Source organism: Rhincodon typus, chromosome 19 (genome assembly GCF_021869965.1).
Source record: "Rhincodon typus isolate 14 chromosome 19, sRhiTyp1.1, whole genome shotgun sequence".
In the NCBI taxonomy this organism is placed as follows: domain Eukaryota; kingdom Metazoa; phylum Chordata; class Chondrichthyes; order Orectolobiformes; family Rhincodontidae; genus Rhincodon; species Rhincodon typus.
In genome coordinates, this window is record NC_063350.1 from 26,770,963 (window position 1) to 26,794,965 (window position 24,003).

The 24,003-nt window shown below is 38.1% G+C and overlaps 1 protein-coding gene across 5 annotated transcripts in view; it reads right to left on the reverse strand.

The window, feature by feature from the left end:
- Positions 1-2,571: 2,571 nt before the first annotated feature.
- LOC109918038 (zinc finger protein 704-like) overlaps positions 2,572-24,003 on the reverse strand; it is a 112,090-nt gene continuing 90,658 nt past the window's right edge. For all 5 annotated transcript variants that reach the window (XM_048608221.1, XM_048608219.1, XM_048608220.1 and 2 more), the window contains 6 exons: positions 21,993-22,225; positions 16,293-16,393; positions 11,139-11,400; positions 9,115-9,219; positions 5,775-5,890; positions 2,572-5,093 (listed from right to left, as the gene is read on the reverse strand). In XM_048608221.1, coding sequence (XP_048464178.1) covers positions 4,982-5,093; positions 5,775-5,890; positions 9,115-9,219; positions 11,139-11,400; positions 16,293-16,393; positions 21,993-22,225 — 929 coding nt within the window. In that variant the 3' untranslated portion in view covers positions 2,572-4,981. The remainder of the gene's footprint in view (positions 5,094-5,774; positions 5,891-9,114; positions 9,220-11,138; positions 11,401-16,292; positions 16,394-21,992; positions 22,226-24,003) is intronic.

Here is a 24,003-nt window from a genome sequence, read left to right on the forward strand (position 1 = left end):
TGTTCCCACTTTCTGTTAGATCTCAGGCATTTCTTCTGACAATATCAGGTGATGATAATTCCTCGTTCTACATTCTCCTAAGAAGGAACATACATCCCACCCTGTCTAGACCCCTCAGGACCTTGTATTTTTCAATCAAGTAACCTCTCGTTTTTTTAAACACAATGGATATATGTCTAGCCTGGCCAACCTTTCCTTATAAGACAAACCATCCATTCTAATATTCTAGTAAACTTTGCACTGCTTCCAATGTATTTGCATCTTTCCTAAAAGAGAAAACCTATACAGTACACAGTATTACAGATGGGGTCTCACTAATGAGCTATACAACTGAAACCTCCTTGCTATTATATTCCATTCCGCTCGCAAGAAATGATACTCTATTTGGTTTTCTTATTACTGTGACATCCAACATACACTCAGTCACATGATCTCTCACCATTTAGATAATATGCTTCCTCCTTATTCTGCCTTTCAAAATGGATATTTATCCTACATTATATTGCATTTCCGGATTTTGGGCCACATACATAATCCCAGATAAATTCCTCTGTTGTATGCTTATATCCTATCCTTGTGTCATCAGCAAAAACTACATTGTGGGTCCATTTGTCCAAGTCATTTATGACTTGGAAACAGTTGAGGACCCAGCACTGAATACTATCTTCTGTTGAGGCTGTCAATGCTCTGTGAGAGCACAGAGCTCCGAGCAACATGTATCATTGAACCTGAGGCTATTAATTCTCTAAAATCTATTTCCAGGTATAATTCATTACTGTTACATTAGAATTATTTTGGTATTTTTAATTATTTAGTTGTAGGAGAGTTCTGAAAGTACTCGATTCGACAAACGGCATTCCTAAACAGTATAAGTGTAATACTAAAATAAGCCACAAAAAGGCGCTAAGCAATTTACATTTGTCTGAGCAAGACAAAAATTCTTTAATCTGGAGAAAACTATACCTTTAAAATGTACCATTATTTCATGCTAAGGTAGAACCCCATAGATTACCATTCCATTAAAATGTTAATATTTTGTAGATTAAGAAGAAAGTTGCGATATCATGTTACCTGCTCTCTTAATGTATATGAATCTGTTTTCAAAATAAAACCACAAATGATTTCATATGAATCCAACAAGCATTAGGAGAAATTGATGTTTGTGGGTGTTTATATTTAATGTTAAAACTCAACACACAGTTATTGCAAAAAATTAGTTATTGTTTTAACTGCATTCTGTACATTTGAACATTTGTCTGCGATTGAAAGTAAAAATGTGCTGGAGAAAGGCAGCAGATTTAGCAGTATCTGTGCAGAGAGAAACAGTTAATATTTTTGGTCCGATGAATCTTCTCTGGAACTGACAATGCCTGAAAAATGGTGGGTTTTATGCTGTTTTTGAGTGTGAGAGGGGTGGTGTAACAGATGGTGAAGGATTCACAGCAAAAGATGAAGGCAATGCTATTAGTAGTAAAGATGAGATCTAGATACAAAATAGGCATTAATGATGGGTGTGATATTGTCAAATATAGATTGGCTTTCCTGAAAACAAACCCATGCAAACAATACACAGGGAGTGAAGTAATGAAATGGAGCACTGTTCGTTCTATGAAGTTGCTGAACTCCATGTCGAGTCCTGAAGTCTATAATGTGACTAAGTGGAAAATTATGTGTTGCTCTTCTCGTGTATGTTGAGGTTCACTGGAACACCACAATATGTCCAGGATGGAAAAGATAGCACAAGCACAAGATGGTGTATTGAAATGGCAAGCAACCGGAAGGTTGGGATCGTTCATATGGACAGAACAGATGTGGTCTCAATCTGTGCTTAGACTCACTAATGTCTAGGAAAGCATGAGACCACACTTTGAGCAGTAAGTGCAATCGACTGAATTGAAACAATTACAAGTAAATTGTTGCTTCACCTATGGTTTTGGACATGAGGTGAATAAATATCAGGAAGGAATTTTGCTTCAGCTTTGAAAGTATCTTGGAACTAAACTTTGAATATTAAAAATGTTTGCCTGGTTGTTGTAAAATCTTCATTATAGTTTCAGTCTCTATAGCGTGGTCCTGATCTGTTTATGGCTGACACATTTGAGATTATGCTCATATTGTTACTGGTCTTAAACGAGCAACTGCAGTATGGGTTCCAGCTAAGTCACCATCATTTACACTAGACAAGACAATGTATATTAGAGTCAGAGAGGAACACTGTATATGTATGTGATAGAATGCCACTCTGAGCTGCTTAAAAGTCAGTGTGTTGAATGTAAGGATTATTCCAACAAATTTATTAAGTTTAACTGAGTCTACTATAGAGTTAAATTCAAGGCCGATTGATGCTAAGTACGCATTTTCCAGGAAACCTGAGATCACTGCTTCAGATTCAGGTGTCAAATCAAGCTGTGATGCAGCTTTGTGTTGTTTCCAATTAATAACACCACCACCTAATACTGTTAGTGTCAGTGTTAATGTTGCAGGTTGTAGTTGTCTACAGTGTTGGTGTTTTGTAAGACCAGCTCTTCTCACCAGTGTTTTTTTAAAAACTCATTTGCCATTTAAAACAAATGCTTTGAGGATCTTTATTTCTTGCATGTTTTAAAAAATATATGGAACCCAGCATTACATTGGCACGTAAACCTCAGCAGTAGGCATTGCTGATCATGGAAGACATGACACAGCATTACAGGTGTATGTACAGAAATAAGAGGTCCTTCCCATTCTGGTTAACTTAGTAATTCTGTTCCTTTGTAAAATCATGAGGATTTTACATCCCCACTGAAAGACAGTATGGAAAACAAATGCTGCACCTCTCCAACATTAATAAAAAGCACACTATACATATCATCCATAACATTTTTCATACAAAAAGTGCATTTTCCCCAAAAGGATTATGATTTCTTCACCTGTTCAATGATTATTTTCTGAAACCAAAGTTGGTACAACTGCTGGTAATATACATCGTCTTCAAAGCAGAAATAAAGTTCTCTCTTGGAATGTTTACTGCCACAATTATGCAATACCAATAAGTTTGGCAATAAAACAAGCTTTGTTGTGGGTTGAAGTTTTCTTTGCATATCGACATATGAAAATTAACCATTAATCATTTTTTCAACATACAAAGAATTAATCTAATGAAAGCTGCAAAAGTTAACAGTTTACATTCATTTGCTTATGTCACCAGTTGTGGTCAAAGACCAGTTTAGAGCTACTTATGTGAGATCTATTTTACAGGTAAGCCCTTTTATCAAAAAAATCCAGTATATAATTAAAATATTAGAGTCTCTTTTTTTCCATTTTACAGTTGTTATAAACATTTAAGTCCTGAGAATACAGCATATAAACTGTCCGTGGAGAGACTTACTTTGGTATGTTATCTCCAAATACTACAATATGAACACTGATAAGATATGACTGGTTTTCTTCACTAACTACAGAAACAAATGGTTCATTGGGGCTGGATTCTGCAGGGATTATGGAGGGGCCAGTATGCCAACACACCTTTTAAAAATAACTTCATATCTGAGTACTAGAATCATTTTAAAATGTTGGTATACAAAGCAATATTTTCCTTGTACAGAAATCAAACAACATTTTTGTCGATATTTATCATTAAACTGCCGTCTACTACAATATGTTTAAACCCTTCAATAAGTGATTACTCACTGGCCAGTGACTACCTGGATTGGAAAGAAATCTTAAACCCTGTATTTCATTAAACTGCTAAAGTTTTAAGCTGCCATTTCTATTCACTGTTAAACATTTGGCAGAAACTTATGCCTGAAGACCCGAGATATAATTGGTGGTAAACTGGTTTGAATTTAGCTTAATATCCTGGTACTAAAAGAAGGTGCAGCATTCTCTGTTGGTCACAGTTAGTAACAGTAACCAATCAAGAAAACAAAACTAAAATGCAGTGGTGAGCAGATATAGTTATGCAACAGCTTGAAGAAAAAGAAATTGTAATAGCAACCAGCACTGAAGAATGGACTAAACACTGTGAAAGGATGGTTGTCATACATTCGTGAAAATGGATCATAAATACAAACCATTTTCATCAGTTTTTCTTTTCAAAATACTCAACTAAAGCTATGCTACAAATCTTATTTTACAGTGAAAAGACATTATTTACATCTCACATACTTCCTCACAACTACATCACGTTGCACCTTTGGCAACCTCCATGTGTTTCTAGAATTACTCATTGTGCAGTACAGCCTAATGCAATTCAACAAGATTTTCCCATTGGCACATCCTGAATTTTCCAGGCAGGTCTGACCCTATTTTTAGTTCCAAATTACTCATCAAATTTTATAACAAAAAAAGTTTAAAAAAGAAACTCAGGACAGCAATATACAAGTGTTTTCACCGTAAAAACAATTAAAATTTGGTTAAAAGATTCCCCCCTCCATATACTATCAAAAACCAAAACTGTAAAATTTACATTTTTTAAAATGCAATAAAAGCAAAGCTGTACAGCAAACAAATTCAGTTTGCTTTATTTGTTTTAAAATCTGCATGTGTTTCCTGAAACAATACCAGTCTCCTGGTTCAGCAGTGGAATGAAGACTCAATTCTTCTCCAAGAGTGAAGATTATTTTTAAGGGAAGAGAATAAATGAGACAAGAGGGTGCACAGATAGCAGTCAAAATGCCTGCTGTTTAGGAATTTCATCAAATTGCCAAAGATTTAATATTTTAAAAAAAACCAGCAAAACTGCCAGCTAGTTCAAGTGCCATTAAAAACACAGCAAGTTCAAAGAAAAACTTAAAAGCAAAACAGTCATCATATTTTAAAAAATTAACTTTTTTTTGATTGCTTTCACACATAATTACAAGTGCGTCATTCAAACAGAATCATGCAATAAGCATTCCCTGCTATTAAAATACTTTGTCCTGTTCTTATTTCAATTGATTGTTCAGGAAACAGCGTGCAGTCAAATCTTAGAGTGTACAAAATTCAGAAAGTGCCATTTTTTTCAGTCAACAAACCGCTGGCAGGCCTTCTTCCAGCGGCAGGCAGTGCACCACATATCCCTGTTCTCCATTCCGTAAACTTTTCGGCATTTCTTTCCTTCTCCTCTAGGCTTTCTGAAAGGAGATGCAAGTAAATTTGTGAAACACACATCTTTGATAAGTTTTTAACTCTTATTTCTGCTATTTAACTTCATTATGAGAAAGCTGGGCTAGTGCACAGGCCACCTTGACACTCAGCTGTCAGCGACACTTCAGAGAACTTAAATGGTTGTAATTCTATTCATTTGGAGTCTAGTGATTTATTCATTGGCTTCCAACTGGTGGAGAGATTGAACCTTTGGAAATTCCATGTGCATCATTTCAAAACTTAAGGTCTGAATAGGTTACTAAAACAAATGTGACTGCAAGTGATGCTTCTCGAACAGTGAACAGTGAGAAGTTTGCTTTACCGTTTATCTCCAAGCAGCAAAATATAAAGCAAATTGGTTTCTCAATTGCTTGTTTGTTGAAGCTACACCTAATAGTCTATAAATTAATCCTGCCCTGCTCATTATATGATCTGGTTAGGCTTTGATTCATTTCACTGATGCAAAGAGGATTCCCCTTCACCCCACCATTTGAGGGTTTGTTTTTGTCAAGATGTCTGATAACTTCCAGACCACTAGACATCTAAACTTGCTGTTACTAATTATGTGAAGAAAACTAAATTTATGAATGGTTACTTTTTAAAAATATGTCATAAAATAGAATCCCTTACATCCAACAAAAATATGGAACATAAAATAAAGATAGTACCTTGTTCCTGTCCCTGGTTTAGGGGACGACACGAGAGAAGTATGTACCTTTAAGGATGGGTGGGAAATCTGTCGCTTCTCAACAATACTGATTGGACGAATTTGTGCTAGAGGATCCTAAAAATAACCAGAGGTTCACAATCAGTCCCAGTTTCCACAGTGTTACACCAAGTACAAATAAAAACAATCAAAATAGGAAACAGGAACGAATGTGGCTGAAATGTCAACTTGCTATTTCTCTCTACGGATGTTAACCACTCAGTGTTCTAATTCCTGCATTTTCTATTTTGTTTCCTAAAGTGCAAGTATAGATTGATAGCTGTACAGAGGATGTCTACTCTGATTCCAACACATTTGACACTCATTTCCCAGGTATTCATAAACAAAAATATGTTCTAAAGTTACTTTGAACCATTGGTCAGATCAATCCAACTTTATGCTACTTAATTATCAGTTGACAGAATTTCTACATTAGATTCTTCTAAGCCTCAAAAAACTCCTTGGAAACTTGCAGCTGCAAATCTAATTTTATTTTTCTTTTCTCTTCCAAGCTGATCCAAAGGTTAATGTCCAGAGGAATTTGCATCCACCTGATGTGATGTTCATCCACTGCTTTGTAAATACCAGGCTCCACCTCATTAATATATTTTGGGTGAGCTCTGGGCAGCTGAAATGCTTCTAATTGGGATCTCAGCCAGCTGGGGACAGGAAATGATATTCTGCTGGCAAAATGTAAAAGCCTTCCACTGTGTTAAAGGTACAGGCAGACTCAGTTCGTAGACTGTCCTCGAGGAGAGAAACCTGCAGGCTCACTCAAAGCTGCCTAAATATACCTCAGGCAGGAGAGACAGAGTCGGCAGTATAAAGGGTGCTCAAATTAACTCTCATGTCAAAATAAAAGAAATATTCAATACTTTTTAAAGAAAAAAATCACTGTAGCATCTATGAAAGTCATGCGTCACCTGCAGTTCTGTCACAAACTATACAAGAAGCTAGACAAATCTCAACACTTTTTTCTTTTTTGTATGATCTACAGCTTACATTACATTAAAATGTTTTAATAGCTTCTTAGGGCTGTGAGGCTTCCACATACCCCATAGCCTTCATACGGATCTATATCTATTTGAAATCTTTTACACTATGAATATACAGCTTGTACTTGTTGCTTGTATCTGGCACCATCCTCTTTATTACAGTGACATCTGGATTTCCTGCAGGCCACCTTAATGAAACGGTGATTCTCACCTCTTTTCCACCTCTTAGAGTGAGCACAAAACAAAGGGAGCAAGTTTGTATTAACAAATTTTGATGTATGTTTCTTTATCTGCAAACATCCAATCAATTGCCTCCAATGAATGTAACAAATCCCATGGACAGAAGGCAGTTAACATGTCAGGCCTGAGGCAGCTGTGGTTTGTGATAAACGTGTGCATAACTGTCAGTAACTAATAGAGTCTTCAGTTTATTCCTTCGATATGTGACTCTTCCTCCAGAAACAGTAGAATAAAGCAAAAGCCTGAGGTTATCTGACCTCTTCAGACCTTTAGTTAAACAGCCTGGGGATTATTTCTTACGTCTGTGCTGGAAAATGAAATCCTGACACTAGGATGGCAAACAAATGAGAGGGTGCATCTTGGCTGTGGAGTCGAGCAGCAGAAATGAAAAGGACACTGAAGAACAAGTTTACAACGTTGCAGATAGAGCTTTAAGGGAGTGTCAATGTCCTTGGAGTACCATGTGGGTAGCAAAGTTGTTCCATCGATGTACAGATGGCTGTCAAGAATGCCTGGGGTATCAATTTGGGAAAATCAGGTAAGTCTCTTCATGATGCTCCTTTTTGTGATGTTCCTGTGAATACTTCACTGACTGCTTTGGGACCATTAAGCCTACTTTACTGGAGATAACTGCCATCCTGAGCCATTGTCTACGACAAATTCAGTAGCAGGAATAAATTTAGAGGGAAGTGGAATCTTTTGGGCTAGTAACAAACATATCCTCTTACTATTACCTCTGACAGCTGGATGCATAGCAGAAAGTATGCAGGCAGCACCCAATTTCCCATGGAATATCGTAATAGGTACAGCCTGCAGCAGATCTGTGATCATTATAATGAATGATAAGAGTAATTATGATCTGAAACAGCCACCAGCAGTTTGATGCCTAGGTTGATGTGGTCTATAAGCATTCTTGCAATAATTAGCATAACTTGGTGATAGCTAAGTGAAGCCCCTGCATTCACTGAAAGACAGAAATTAATAGTCTTTCATTTAACTAGAGCCTTCAACAACCATCTTTGTTTTACAGCTAATTACATATTTCTGAATTATAATCAGTTGTAAGATAGGTGTCATTAGATCAGTTAGGCAATCACAGTTTACTCTCCCTCCTCTCTTTGAAACAAAAACACTCTGGGACCGTTCCCAAGGGGAAACCAACCTTAGTTTCTAAACCTTTTCTTCATCTCACATCTTAAGCAGTATTAGCGACCGTATCTCTTAATTAGGTCCTAATTTCATGTCTCTCACTTCAGTGAAGCATTGAACTATTGAAGATTTAATGCTATTATTCAAAGTGTAGGATTCTGGTCAACATCTGTTCATCAAAAATCACCAAAATAATAAGTGATCATGAATTTCATTTGCTGTGTATGGTATCTTGTTGAGTGCAAAGTTGCATTCATCTTTGTCTATAATAACACTGGCTGTATTTTAAAAGCAACTCCTTGGCTTAGATTTCCTGAAAGGCTCTACATAAAGGCAATGTTTAAAATTATAATTATGTCTTGCCTTCAAAACCCCCATGGCTTCTCCCCTCTTTGTATATGCAATGTCAAGCCTGAAGCAAATTATTGACAATGAAACACAAATGGGGAGCATTATCCAATGAACCTAAATAATGTACGAAGGAAGACATCACAAATATCCAAAACATCAAATGAAGAAGCTACGCCCTCTTTACAGAAATCTGTTTCAACAGATCAGCACCTAGGTATCCCATGATTCAAGTTATTATAAATAAGGCTTCAACTTTAAAAAATACTGTTCTTAAAGAGTTGAATGCCAGAATGAGATATTTTACATGAAGCCAATGGTTGTTGGCTTGTTTTCATTGTTTTAATCAATAGTGAACAGTCTGTTGGACTGATTTTGTGCTGTTCTATGAACCTAGAAAAGGCAGCAATAACACATCAAGCGGCAAAATTCTCAGACATGAATGAGGTCCACAATCAATGCTGAAAACAGCACAGCAGGCTACAACTTTGTCCCAGCTGGAGGTCTAAATTGTACTGAAGACATGTATACAATGATGACTGAACAAAGACTATATTGTACAATACTCACTTGTGAACCTTTAAAAATTACAGGCGGAGACTGCAATGATATGCTGAACCCAGTACCATTTGGCATAAATTTTGATGATAGAGGGATGCTCACAGGAGCTGTAGCCTGTAAAAACAAAAAAAAACTAGAGATTTATGTCTGCGGTTGTAATAATGAATAGATTCCCTGAGTTTCATACAGGTTTCCACAAAGGACCTTAATTAGGTTGAAAACAGGAATGTATAGAACTGACATGCAACCAACCACTTCTGAACTAGAAATGGTAAATGCAGGTAATATTCAGCAGGCCTGCTGGGGATTGCCATCATTTTCAGTTTAGGTTTCTGTTTTTAGCATCCACTATATTTTGCCAAAGGACTTTTCAAGTGTGATCACTGCTGTGGTGTAAGGATGGAGAATTTAAAACAGCAAAAATAATTACCGATATTTAAAATTTCAAGCTTGGCCACCTAATCACTGTTCATGTTAATCAGCATTTCTTTTACCCTTTTCACCTTTGCTCACATTTCTTCAGAATGAAATTGGACAGCTGGGAATATCTGTAAGGACAGGACTTAAACAAAGGACAGGTATTTCACCATGATATCGGTGCGTATTTGTCATTTTTTTTGTTGTTGAGATTTTGTGTTCTCAAATTAAGATATAAACGTACAGCATGATAATTAAAGTGAATCTAAAAATTAGGGCACAACAATTATGTAATTGGATACTAATGTATGATTAACGCCACTTGTTTTCAATGGGTTAATGACAATGCTGAACCAAGAGAAAAATAAACTTCAGATGTAAATGTTAAATGACTGAATTCCAAAGTAAACAAAGGGACAGGGCAATTCTATCAATAGATAGCACAAAAAGACTGAATAGACAAGTTCCCACAGGAAAACATAAATTCAAGTTTTAACATGCAGTCTTTACAAACAGGATTGTAACATGCACCATAGCAAGATAACAGTTCAAAACTAAACAAACTAACCACTGTAGGTATAGAGAGTGATCTAAAGGGAAGTTAGAACAGTCTTCACACAGAAGTTAAAGTTCTCTGCCAGAGTCCATATATTCATTTAAAAAGAATTAGATAGCTGCTTGAAGACAATTGGAGGATCTGGGAGTAAATAAAACAGTTAGAAATAAGTGGCTCAAGTGGAGTCTTAATGGGGCAAGTATTTGTTTTCTATGCTCCAACAATTGAAATTATTTCATATTTTTGTTTCTTGGTGGGGGATAGAAATAATGAGCATTTGGTCAGGTTCCATTTTCTGCACAGCCTCACTACAGATCAGCATGGTAATAGCTAGAGTAAGGAGGGATTCAGTACTATAGCTTAGTTTTGTTACCAGAGCTTGTGGCAAGATGCTCAAAGTGAAGCACTCTCTAATTAGATAGTACTTCAATAGAATTCTTTCACTAAAATAGCTTAAGGCACAATCAAATACATAATAAATATACTAATCATTCTTCAGAATCCATTTATTTCAGTGGTAACATCTCCTTTAAATCAGAAATTTGAAAGATCAAGGTCCTCAAATGGAACTGAGGATATTAACCTCGAAGGACTGCAGGTCTGCTACACAGTCAGAGCTGCTGTCTCCTATAATTGAGATCAGAAAGTAAATGGATGTAATAGATCCTATGGCATAGTTGGGAGGGACTTATCTTGGACAACTGCATTTTCTTAAACATTAGCAATGAAAACAGTCAAACCATTTCTTCTTTGTGGCTCTTTACTAAGTGTAAATGGGCTGTCATATTCACCTGCAGAACAGAAACTATATTTCTTAAATAAACTCGTAGCTGTGAAGTAGTCTGGCATGTCCTGATGACAGAAAAAGATGCTTTACAAAAGCAAGTTTGTTCTTATCTTTAATAATATTTGTTGAAATAAATACTTTCCAACTATATTCAAATAATTGTTGTAAAATTTGTTGCTTTGATAACTGGACAGATGAATCAAATGAAGGATGTAAAAATGTCTGCCATCTTTTAATCACGCTTTGATGGTTTCTTTTTTTCTGATCACTTACCTGATAAGCATGGTCAGTGCGTACATGGTACAAGTTGGTTGGTGCAGACTGGCTCAATGGGGTCACTAATTTCTCCTCACACTTTCCCAAAGTTGGATCTGAACATCCAGAATCCACATTAGGAAAAACTGGTGGCATTGTGGTAGTTGGAGACATTGGTGTGAGGCTACTCAATCCATCAGTTAATGAATCTACATCCACATCAATCTCGGAGTAGTAGAAGTCTTCTTCACCATCACAGTGATCAGAGTCACCATTATGTCTGTAACATATAACAGGTGTAGATCATATAAGTTTTTCAGCATGTTTTGACACCTACTGATACAACTTCGTAACTAGCTCAAAACATTACTATTGAGTTTCTTTGCATGAATTGGAAGTGATTGTTTGTTTTAAAAAAAAACTCTCCGCTCTGCTGCACAGATTTTTAGGTTTTGCACTCCATCCAGTATATTCTGTGTTACGAGAAACCAGAGTTTTACTTTGCTTTTCCACTACTTTTCTCCAAGCAACTCAAAATCTTTTGTTTAACTTGTCTGTCTGGATTGTTGAATCCAATTCCTCACCTGTTTCAGTGTCTCCAGCAATGCCCTCACCCATTAAGACTTACTCTCTGCAATTCACTCCTCAAATTTTTCTGGATTCATGTCTTCCTACCTCCTGAAAATCTTGTCTTTTAATCATTACCTCAGTTTTTTTGGAATTTCTTTTCCTCTTCTCTGCCAGTCCCAATTCTTATCTCAAAATACCTTGAAGTGCTTTATAAGGTTTTTTAATCAGTAAAACCCAAAATATACGAGCTTTAAATTACATTAAGATTGGCTGTAAGAGAATATTTTGCTCATTTTTGTTTTATTTACCTGATAAGCTTGATATTACTAATGCGTTGGTACAGACTGGCTCAGTAAATGTAAATTGGTGTTTATGTTTAACGTATAAACATGACATTAAAAAAAAGTGTATAATGTATTAAACCATTCTGTAAAGTATTTTTTAAGATCCAACAGTGCAGCATTAGCTTTTAACTTCGTTGACAACCATTTGTAAATACAGTAGAAATAATAAGTAGTTGTAGAAATGACAGTGGCTGCAATTTTTATTGCTCGAGAACATTAACATTGAGTCATTGAGATGTGCAGCATGGAAACAGACCCTTCGGCCCAACTCATCCATGCTGACTAGATATCTTATATAAATCTAGTCCCATTTGCCAGCACTTGGCCCATTTTCTTTCAACCCTTCCTATTCATATAGCTGTCCAGATGCCTTTTAAATATAATTGTACCAACCTCCACTACTTCCACTGGCAGCTCATTCCATACATGCACCACTTTCTGTGTGAAAACGTTGCCCCTTAGATCTCTTAAATATTTCCCCTCTCACCTTAAACCATACCCTTGTGTTTTGGACTCTCCAAAAGACCTTGTCTATTTACCTTATCCATGTCCCTGATGATTTTACAAACCTCTCCTCAGCTTCTGACAATCCAGGGAAAATAGCCCCAGCCTATTCACCCTCTCCCTATAGCTCAAACCCTCCAACCCTGGCAACATCTTTGTAAATCTTTTCTGAGCCCTTTCAAGTTTCACAACATCTTTCCTATAGCAGGGAGACCAGGATTGAATACAGTATTCCAAAAGTACCGAATCAAATGTCCTGTACAGCCGCAACATGACTTCCCAACTCCCATACTCTATGCACTGACCGATAAAGGCAAGAGTACCAAACGCTGCCTTCACTATCCTGTTTACCTGCGACTCCACCTTAAAAGAACTATGAACGTGCACTCCGAGGTCTCTTTGTTCCGCAACACTCCCCAGGACTTTACCGGTAAGTGTGTAAGTCCTGCCCTGATTTGCCTTTCCAAAATGCAGCACCTCACATTTATCTAAATTAAACTCCATCTGCCACTCCTTGGCCTATTGACCCATCTGATCAAGATCCCATTGTACACTGAGGTAACCTTCTTGGCTGTCCACTACACCTCTAATTTTGGTGTCATCTGCTATCCAAATCATTTATATAAATGCTGAAAAGCAGTGGACCCAGTACCGATTCTCGTGGCACACTGCTGGTCACTGGCCTCCAAACTGAAAAGCAACTCTCTACCACTACTCCCTGTCTTCTTTCTTCAAGCCAGTTCTGTATCCAGTTGGCTACTTCTCCCTGTATTCCATGTGATCTAACCCTGCTAACTTGATTGTTGTCACTGCAGAGATGTTGCACCAGCTGCATCCAAGTTTCAGTCAGAGCTTTCCTCACCTCTCCCTCCAAATCTATTCTCTATTAATGCCAGGGGGAGTGTTTGGGGCAGAAGTGAAGGGGAAAGAGGAAGATCTGTCTATCAGTCGACATTCTGTCTCTCAAAGTTTCACCAGGACTTGAATGAAATGAGGAACAGTAAACATACCTCCCACTATCACATTAAGGAGATTTGTTCAACCTTTGGGTGGAATCATTCCGGGAAGTGGGACCAGGAACAAATTTGAAGCGTGCTAGAAAGGGGAGCGATGCATTCCGGTTTCCAAGCAAGCTTGCCAGAAGTAGGTGAATAGCAGCCACTACCCGACAGCTGCTAGTCAGTAATTAAGAAAGGATTCAGCTCAGATTCTTCCTGAATTGGAGCAAATCCTCAGTGAGTTCACATCATATCAGGGCCCTGGAACTGGCCTCCTGCTGGCAGGTTGGGTGGACATTACAGCCAGAAGCTCCATGGCCCAGTGATGCAAATTTCAGACATGGACTCAACCTGCACTCTAAACAATTCACCCAGTAAGGTTTCTTTCCTGCTTCCCCCATCAGTTTATCTGTTTCTCATTCATTCATGGGATGTGGGTGTTATTGGCCATCCATTGTTGCCCTTGAGCTGTTGGTGAGCTGCCTTGGGTTTGGAAGCTGCTGCCTAAGGATCCTGGGTGAATTTCTGCAAAGTGTCTTGTAGATGGTACATACTGCTGCTACTGTCAGTGATGGAGGCAGTGATGGTTTGAGGATGTGCCAATTAAGCGGGCTGTTTTTCCCTGGTTAGTGTTGAGCTTTGAGTGTTGTCCAAGCTGCACTCATCCAGGCAAGTGGTGACAGATGAAAATTACTAGCTTAAGGTTTCCAGCCTCTAACCTGTTCATGTAACCACAGTGTTGATATAGCTGGTCATTTTATACAGGTTTCAGAAGGTGCCTCCATTCTGAACCTCCCTCATGTTCTCCTTTCAGTCTGAGGTGGTATTGACCTCTCCCCATGGGGCCGTTGGCTTTCTAAAGCTACGGGCCTTCTGATTTACCCTGCAGCCTCAGGAACCTCCAGACCGTGGGCACCGAGTTGGCCAATTCACAGCCGACCTCCTGGAAGATTTCTTCAGACTGTGGGCTCAGAATCTGGAAATGGTCCTGATTCCTGAAAATAAAGAATCACCTTACAATTCTGCCAAGCATGAGAGTTGGCTTTTTGTAAGAGCTCTTCTCCTTTTCCCATTTCCCCACACACATTGAAATTTATCAGCTTGTTCTCTCACCTTGGGTTTTTGTATCCAGCTGCTTAAATTTCTGCTCATCCATTCCTTTAACAGTTTTGCCATTTAGTTTGCAGTTTATCCCATTTCTTTGAATTAAAGTTTACTGTCATCTTTCCCATATTTCAGATCCACGATGGCGGCGGGAGTAGGGCTGGTCAGCTGGAGCTTGTCCACTCCGTACATTTTTCTTTCTTTCTCCCCTTGTGTATTTTTCCTTCCTTCCTGGTGACATCCTGAACTCTGTCTCGTGGCAGCCCAGCGTAGCCTCAGCATGGACCTCCAGCCTCGAGCAGTCTCGCAGTGAAGCCCTGTGCAGTCTGGAGTCAAGGCCCAGTGCAGACTGAGTTGGAAGGGCTGTTATTCTGAACTCGCTATTTCTTTATTTTTCTAATTTTTTTCTCTTAAGAATCTGTACCTATGTACCTTTGTACCCAAGATGGCACCATAAGAGGCAACTTGTAAACTTTTCACTGTACTCATCTGAGTATGTGACAATAAAGCTAATCCTATATCTAAGACTCTCAAACTTGATTATATCCCCCTGCAATTGTATACTGTTTGGTACCGATACTCTATTTTTTGGGTCACGAGCAAAATGTAACACTGTACCCTCAAGTCTGCGTTACTACTTATTTATTGATAACAGTATTAGACTCTTGGATGGCACTCTGGAGGAATTGGTGCTTAACCTTTTTATTCCCACTAGAAATGAATCTATTAATCATCACTCTTTCTGGCTTTTAAGCAGCTTCTATTCTATTCTGCCATAATCCCTACAGACACAAGATGTCCGTTGCCCAGGTTATTTCTCCATCTGCTCCTTGCAGATTTATTGCCATAGACCATGTTAATTCTATCCAAGACTGGGAAGAACAGCACAGTGTTGTTTTAGAGATTTCTGTGTTATTAGTTGCATGATAGGATTGTGAGATGTGACACAGAAAACTATGTCACTGTTAAAAATGCAGGTAAATTGTGGTGTTACTTGTACACAAACTATAAATTGCCTAAAAGGGATTGTTAATTTTTCTTTATTCCACAGTTGGTAGTTGTTTTACTTTTCTGTAAAGTATAAGAATTTTCAAATGTAAGATCATATTCAGTGCATTACAGAAATTTCAGTTTGCAATCTGTACAAGTTCTATTTTAGAGGTTACATTTAACAATTGTACTTGGTGAATAGTAGGCAGTTTAAAGTAGATCGACTTGCAACATGGTAATGTTGCCAAACGAATGTGAATAGAGGAAGTGACTTTCACACCTAAATAGCAAACTGAGGTCAGAATTCAGCATCACTGTTACCTATATATCGAGTACTGTAATTAATTTGGGATAATTTATTTGGTCAAAAATGTTACACTCTCTGTTCAAGGATACATACCATTGATCAGGTGAAAGGAGAAGAATGGCCCCATAATGTTCACTTAACTTCCAAATTTATTACAGGTCTCCACAATGAAGCATTTCAACTGTACAGGAACATTAATCGATGAAATATGTACAAGTTCCGAACCAAGCATCTACTAGGTAACTTATGAATTCAAACCCATCAGTCTCAGACTGTACTCAATTTGAAATTCAATTAATGATTCAGGAATCCCTCTAGACACAGGTAAACACTATTTGAGAAATTTCAGACCTACCCCAAATGGAGTGTGCGAACATGCTTTTGTATCCCTGATGACGTACTCAGAACTTTCCCACAATTCTTCCACAAACATTTAAACATGACCTTCATGGAGTTCTGCAAGAGTGGAACAGACAATAACATGAATAGAGTATTAATACTAAAACCCAGTAAATTTCAGTAGTGTATGTAGATAAAGTCAGAGGGGGGAAGAGGACAGCTTCACTGAGTTTGGCCTTTCAGGAACAGCCAAGAAGTCAATTTGATATCATAAGAGGCATGTCCCTGTTTCAAAGATAAATTATAAAAATCCCACTTTCTCTATGAAGCAAGAATCCTCCCCTGGTGTGACCTGCTGGTAGATATGCAGGGTAGTTCATCCTATCTATCATTAGCTTGACTAAGTATTTTCAGAGTTATCATCAAAAAGATTGTCACTGCAGGTTTACAACATCTGCAATTCAATGGGCCAGCAGCATCCTGAAATATGATCAAGAGGTCTCCAAGTCTCTTTGGAAATTTCACTGACATTGCCAGAAAATTTGATTTTATCCCTAAAATTCACTTGAGGTGACTGATACCTCATACCCAGTGTTGCTGAAGTGCTAATGACGAAAAAGGATTTTGGGACACCAACTTGCCTGCTCGCAGGATTTGGGACAAAGAAGATTGGGTTTAGATGGGGTTGCTCCCTGTTCCAAACACAGCTCGAAAGCAGGTACTAAAGATGAGGACAATCTTGGCTCCAAGGAAACACAATCTTCTACTGAACATATTGTAATGTGTTATTTTAACTGGAAGTGAGTTATTGTCCTGCTCACCCTTTAATTTTTTTATCCTTATCACATTCCATTGAAATTATGAGCATGTATTTAACACAGTGTCCCATGGTTCAACTTGGATAGGGTGCAGCCTCCAACAAACATTAAAAACTTGATATGAATTAACATAGAAGGGGAACACTGCTTTATAAAGATCTGGGATAAACTTTGGCTTCTGGGTGAAATCCTGCCAAGTGCAGGATAGCCTTACCTATACCCTTAAGAACTGCTAAGTACACACAAGTCAAGATTCTGAGTTTGCTTGTTTATAGAAATACAAGAAGAAGCCCAATGCTCCACCTTCTCCATGAAAATAATTAAACCATTCAAAGCCTTCAATTCTTCTTGGACATAGGCCAATACATGACTGCAAGCAACTAGAAAGGATTTCTAAAATATGTACTTAGGTTTCACCAACATTTAGGCAATGAATGCAGTTGGTCTATTCTGAAATCTTCTAAGGCGGACTTCATTTTACCTGCTGGCAGTTTCTAACTAGTTCCTAACTGGCAGCAAAATTCCCCAATTGCTTACACAGTCATGAAGTCATACAGCGCAGAAATAGACCCTTCGGCTCAACTCGTCCCTGCCAATCACGTTTCCTAAACTGAACTAGTCCCATTTGCCTGCATTTGGCCCAAATCTCTCGAAAGCCCGTCCAAATGTCTTTTAAATGTTCTAATTGTATTCGCCTCTACCACTTCCTCTGGCAGTTCGTTCCCTTTACAAGCCACCCTTTGTGTTGAAAAAAAAAATCACTCCTCAGGTCCCTTTTAAATCTTTCCCCTTTCACCTTAAACATATGCCCTCTAGTTTTGGACTCCCCTATCCTGGGGAAAAAGACCCTGGTTATTCACCTCTTCTATGCTGCTCATAATTTTATAAACCTCTATAAAGGTCACCCCATCAACCTCCTATGCTCCAAGGAAGGAAGTCCCAGGCTTTCCTTGTAACTCAAACCCTGCAGTCTCAGTAACATACTTGTTAAAAAAAAAAATTTTTTTTACACCCTTTCCAGTTTAATAACATCCTGTAGCAGGGTGACCAGAATTGTATGCAGTACTTCAAATGTGGCCTTACTAATGTATTGTACAGCTGTAACATGGCATCCCAACTCCTGGACTCAATGCTCTGACTGATGAAGGCAAGCACACCAAATGCCTCCTTCACCATCCTGTTTATCTGTCATGCTACTCTTGATGCACTATGTATCTGCACCCCTAGATCTCTGTTCGACAATACTCCCCACGGCCCTACCATTAACTGTGTAAGTCCTGCCCCAGTTTGTCTTACCAAAATACAACACCTCCCATTTATCTAAATTAAACTCCATCTGCCATTCCCTAGCCCACTTGCTCAGTTGATCAAGATCCTGTTGTATTCTTAGCTAACCTTTACTGTTTAGTAGCAATTTTGATATCATCCACAAGCTTACTAACTGTGCCTCCAATATTCTCATCCAAATCATTTATATAAATGACTGAAAGCAGTGGACCCAGTACCAATCCTTGTGGCACACCACTGGTCACAGACCTCCAATCTAACCAACAACCCTCTACCACCACCCTCTGTCTCCTGCCGTTAAGCCAGTTTTGTACCCAATTGGCTAGCTGTCCCTGGATCCCATGTGATCTAACTTTACTAACCAGTCTACCCTATGGAATCTTGATGAAAATCCATGTCACTGCTCTGCCTTCATCCATCTTCTTGGTCACCTCTTCAAAAAAGACTCAATTAAGTTTGTGAGACATGATTTCCCATGAACAAAGCTATGCTGACTATCCCTGATCAATTCTCACCTTTCCAAATACATGTTGTATAGAATGGAACATGAAATGTAGAAGTGCAGGAAGAAGTATTGTTTTGAAGCTGTAGTTAACAACACAGTTTGAGTAATGGAAAAGAATGTTGCCCTATCCCCAAATCCAGCCTGCATAACGCAATAAAACTGCATGTTATCACAGCCCCCAAGAAAACCCCAAAAAATATTCCATTGCCTGATCAAAGTTTGTGAAAAATTCTGTAGCATCTTTGTAATTTTATTCAGAGGTTTGTCTCTGTATCTGGTTTACAATAAATACACAAAAATCAAGACCTGTAACACTGAAGTTTCTTCAGTTTCAGCATCTTTCCTCCACCACATAGTGTAAACTTGAGGCATGAATGGTTAAAATTCTTGATCTGCAGTGTTTTAGCCGCATGCATGTAGAACAAGCTAATATATACTTGAAAAATAGCAGTGACTGTAAAAATGCAAAGCATTCTGACCTTCCCACTTTAGCTAAAGTATTAATCTGGTTGAGGAAAAAGCAAAAGATGTCTCCTCCCATTGTCAACAAAACAAAGTAGCTGGAAGGGGTTTTAGTTAATATGAAAGACAGAAACAGACACATACAAAAAAAACTCAAGTGAACAAGCCAGTTCAACAGCAGTAAGTCGTTTTGTGGTTGGTGTAGAAGTTACATTGCTGGGGCAATTCCAAGTGCCAGCCATCTCACAACCCTCAAGTTAGATTTTCAGTGGAGATATAAACAAACACAGCAAATGACACACATACATACAAGAAATAATTTAAGACCAGCATGAAAGCTTTATGTAAGGGAATTATCCATGTTTAAAAAAAATCAGTGCTATTGAATTGCATTGGTAGCTAGATAATGAAGTAAAGCAAGATTCCAGTCACATTTTTCCAATCAGTGCAGAATTGTGTGTGTCTGGATGGCTTAAGAAGATGAATATCAGTTATACAAGGATAATAGGTGAACTTCTGTTAACTTGCATTTCAGCTCTCAAATTTTTTTAAAAAAAGACTCACAGAATAAACTCCTTGTTTTAAAAAAAACTTGCTAAGAATCAAATAAAGTTTACTGCATTTCCATTAACACAGTTAATGGTGACTTCCCTTAAAGTAGATTTTATGGGACATGCATGAACAAAAGTCTTGATAATATCTCACTAAACCGAAAATGGAAAAAGAAAGAGAGTTCGACTAATTGCACTCATCTGCAATAGGTTGCAAATTCACTGGAGAAGCATTTAGACTCCTAACATTTTTGTTTGACAATAGGTGTTGTTCACTAGCTAGGAAATTTTGAAGTAGGCTACATTGCTGGAACAAAATACACTGTAAACACTAACATCGTTAACAAGTGTTGGCGCAAGGACAAATAGTCTGCAGCTGATGCTACATCTCAAACTTAAGCATTGTGATTACAAAATTGTTTTTAAATTTTAATATTCTTTACAGGCAGGGGTTGTTTTCTCATGTTGATACATACTTTATCATATTTTCAGTTTCCTAAACTACCTACACATATAATTCATTCTGTAAACATTCCTCTCCATCCAATTGTGCTCCATTAACAATTGCATAGCCTTCAGCTATTACCACCCTGTATTATCAGTGAATTCTCTCTCTAAACCTCTCAGATATGTTTCATTGTCTATCTCTAAGCTCACCACCTGCTACTCCCCATCGAATTTTTTTTCCACAGATGCTCCTCTATTTTAAAATATTCCTCCAGCTCCTGAAGTGTCTTGGAATATTTTGCTACGTTCCACATAACTGTAAATTGTTACTCAAGAATGACCGAAAGGAGTAGACAGAAGCTAGGCAACTAATTGCAAAATCTCCCAAATGACAAAATGCATGAAGCTCATGATGACAGTAATGACTATTTTATCCCAGGTAAATAAAGCCTCTACTTCATATGCATCATGTGCAGTAATATAACAGATTATTACATAACACATTCTTCAAAAAATTCTATTCAGCACCACAAATAATTACTGCAGCGAGTAACAAAGCCTGTCCATCATCCACAAGGTGTAAGTCAGGAATGTGACAGAAGATGCCCCACTTGCCTGGACGAATGCAGCTCCAACAACTCTCAAGAAGCTTGACACCCTCCAGCCCACTTGATTGTTTGTGGATATGGTGCCAACCACTTCCTCCACCACTGACACCATATGCACTTGGTTCCTTTCCCAAGGGCACTGTGAGTCAACCTACAGCACCTTAGACAGCACCTTCCAAATCCACAACGACTACCAACTAGAGGGCAAGGACAGCAGACATATGGGTACATCACCACCTGCAAATTCCCCTCCATGCCACTCAACCATTCTGACAGCATTGTGGGGTGCTGCTAGCCCAAATGGACTGCAGCAGTTCAAGAAAGCAATGCATTACCACTTTTTCAAGGGCAACCAGGGATGGGCAATAAATACTGGCACAGCTAGCAGCACCCACATCCTGTGAGTGAATAAAAACAAACAAGACTATGCATTCACCAGAAAAAATCAGGGCTGTTATATCAATAATAAAAAGAAAACCCATGTACTTGGTGTATTCCTAATAAGCAGAGCTGTTCTATACTGCATGCGGCTGATTACTTCATAAACTGACCTGAACAAGAACAAGGAGAATTTTTTTCTGCCTTGACTAATATTTTTGAATTCAAAATAGCTCGTGGGCATCCCTGGCTGGGCCAGCATCTATTGCCCATCCCTAGTTGCCAGTGAGAATGTAGTGGTGAGCTGCCTTCTTGAACCGTTGCAGTCCACATGCTGTAGGTTGACTCACAGTGCCCTTAGGAAAGGAACCAAGTTTGTGAGGAAGAAGAATCTCACCCAGTAGTTTCAAAGTAGAATTTGCACACAACCAGTGTTGCAAAGATAATTATTAGAGAGAAGAAGGGAAAGAAAGAGTTAAAAAGCAAAGTTTAGTGATTGCAATTTTCATATCAAGTCAATTAGCAAAATCCACATTGGCATTGAGTTAGTTTGTAAACCTTAAATGGTACAGTAGTATAGCAATTTACAGAGGAAATAAGTGATATCTGGTTATAAAATCCAATCATTGATCAGGTACAGCTCTGAAATATAACTCAAACCTTTCTTTTTCTGGGAGCAGGCTCTTCAAACAGGAAGTGAGATGCCTCTGGTTCATCAATGCCATCATCTAATTGTCCTGTTAATGGTTTGGAGCTATCAGCTGGCAATGGTGGCGATGGTGTCGATGGGTTGGAGTGGTCGCTCGGAATGTCCCAACTCCAATTCCCACTGGTAGTGCTGCTGCCATAGCTGGCAGACAAAGTTGGCCCCTCCTTTGAGACTTTACAGTTATCTGGAAAACAAAAACACACAAGTCTTGTATAACAAAATAATGATAGACACCAACATAATCAATGTTGCAACAAAAACATAGATACACAATACATAAGTATTTTGAAAATCATATGCAATACTGGGTGGACTAGTACACCTCAGAAAGAAAATTACTGTAACAGTGTTTGTAGTGCAGCCAAGGTAAGCAACCATCTCCTCTAAATGTTCTCACTAATACTTCTTTTTTAAATCAGCCCTTGGAATTTGCTTCCTCAAAGAGCAATGGAGGCGGGGTCATTGAATATAATCAAAGTGGCATTAGACTGATAATTGATAAACCAAAGCTTTGTGGGATGGGGTGGGTTGAAGCTGTATTTAAATCAGCCCTGATCTTAGCAAATGGACTATTTTATACACACATCTGTTAGAAGAACTGTACAGGAGCAAGTCAAAAATATTGCTCCTACAATCTTCCCTTGCCAATATAGGAATTTGCAAAATGGAAGGTAGGCAGCAAAGATTAGAAATTCATTGGGGTGGTTTGGAAAATTCTCTATTCCCTAGGGTTATACAATAATAGGAAATAACTAGTGTTCATGATATCTCTTTAATACCAACCTTCTGTACAATAGGTAAAAGATATTGCTAATTCAAACTAATGGCTGCGAACAAAACACAAACTGCAAAAACAATTTATGATACTGCAAGGTATTTCAAAATCTAACTGAATTATAGATGGAGGCACAGTATTAGATTGACAACAAGAGAAAAGCAGATTGTCAAAGTAAGTATACTGGATCATGCTATGAACAAGGCAACAAAAGAATGAAAAGGTGGGGAGAAAAAAATACATTTGAAGAGTGCCTTTCATGACCCAGGATCTTTCAAGGAGCTTTACTGTCGATTTAGTGCTTACTGAAGTGTGGCCACTGTTATTGTTCATATAAATACAGCAACCATTTTGCACACAGCAAGCTCCAATAAACTACAATTGGACAAATCTCTATTTTTTGATGTTGACTGAGGATTAATTGAGGCTGGGATTCCAAGGGTAATTTCCCTGGTCGTCTTCAAGATAGTGCCATGTGATCTTTTACGCCATCTGAGAAGATATTCAGGGCCTCAGTTATAGACTGGGGGGAAGGTGCAGCTTACAAACAGATATAAATCATTGGAAGATTGTTCTATAACTTTGAATGGAAGTGAGAGATCCTGATAAGGTGCTGCCATGTACAAACCTGATCATATTTAGGTAATTCTGCTGTGTACTTTAATTACAGAAGTTAACCTGGGTTGAATGGGTTAGTGAAAGTGGTGCATAGAACTTGGTAGTAGCATGTTAAATTAATCATATACAAACAGCTAGAGTTGGAAAGTATATTCTGTCATACTTTACACATTTCCTTTTTTGTCCACTTAAAATTGAATTTCAATTTTACATAATCTTCATTTTTGTGAACAGCTTATCTTAAGACAAAACTCAGCATTTCTCTTAAGTATCACATAGTAATATCTTGACTACAGGTCAAAGCAATGACTCATTCAGAGTATCAAGGAAATTTTTTCCACTGGGGAGTTTTTCTTAGATAAGAATAAACTTCCAAAACTGCTTAAGTGTTTCAATATTATCAATGACCCTGACAAAAATAAAAATAGAATTTACTTCAATTGTCAGTCTTAAACTTCTAGAGAGGGCATCTGTTTGTTAAACGTTGCAATAAGCAGCTGATTCTATGAAGAAGAAAAGGCGGGGGTGGGGGGGTAGAGAGAGAGAGAGAGAGAGGGAGGGAGAAGCCA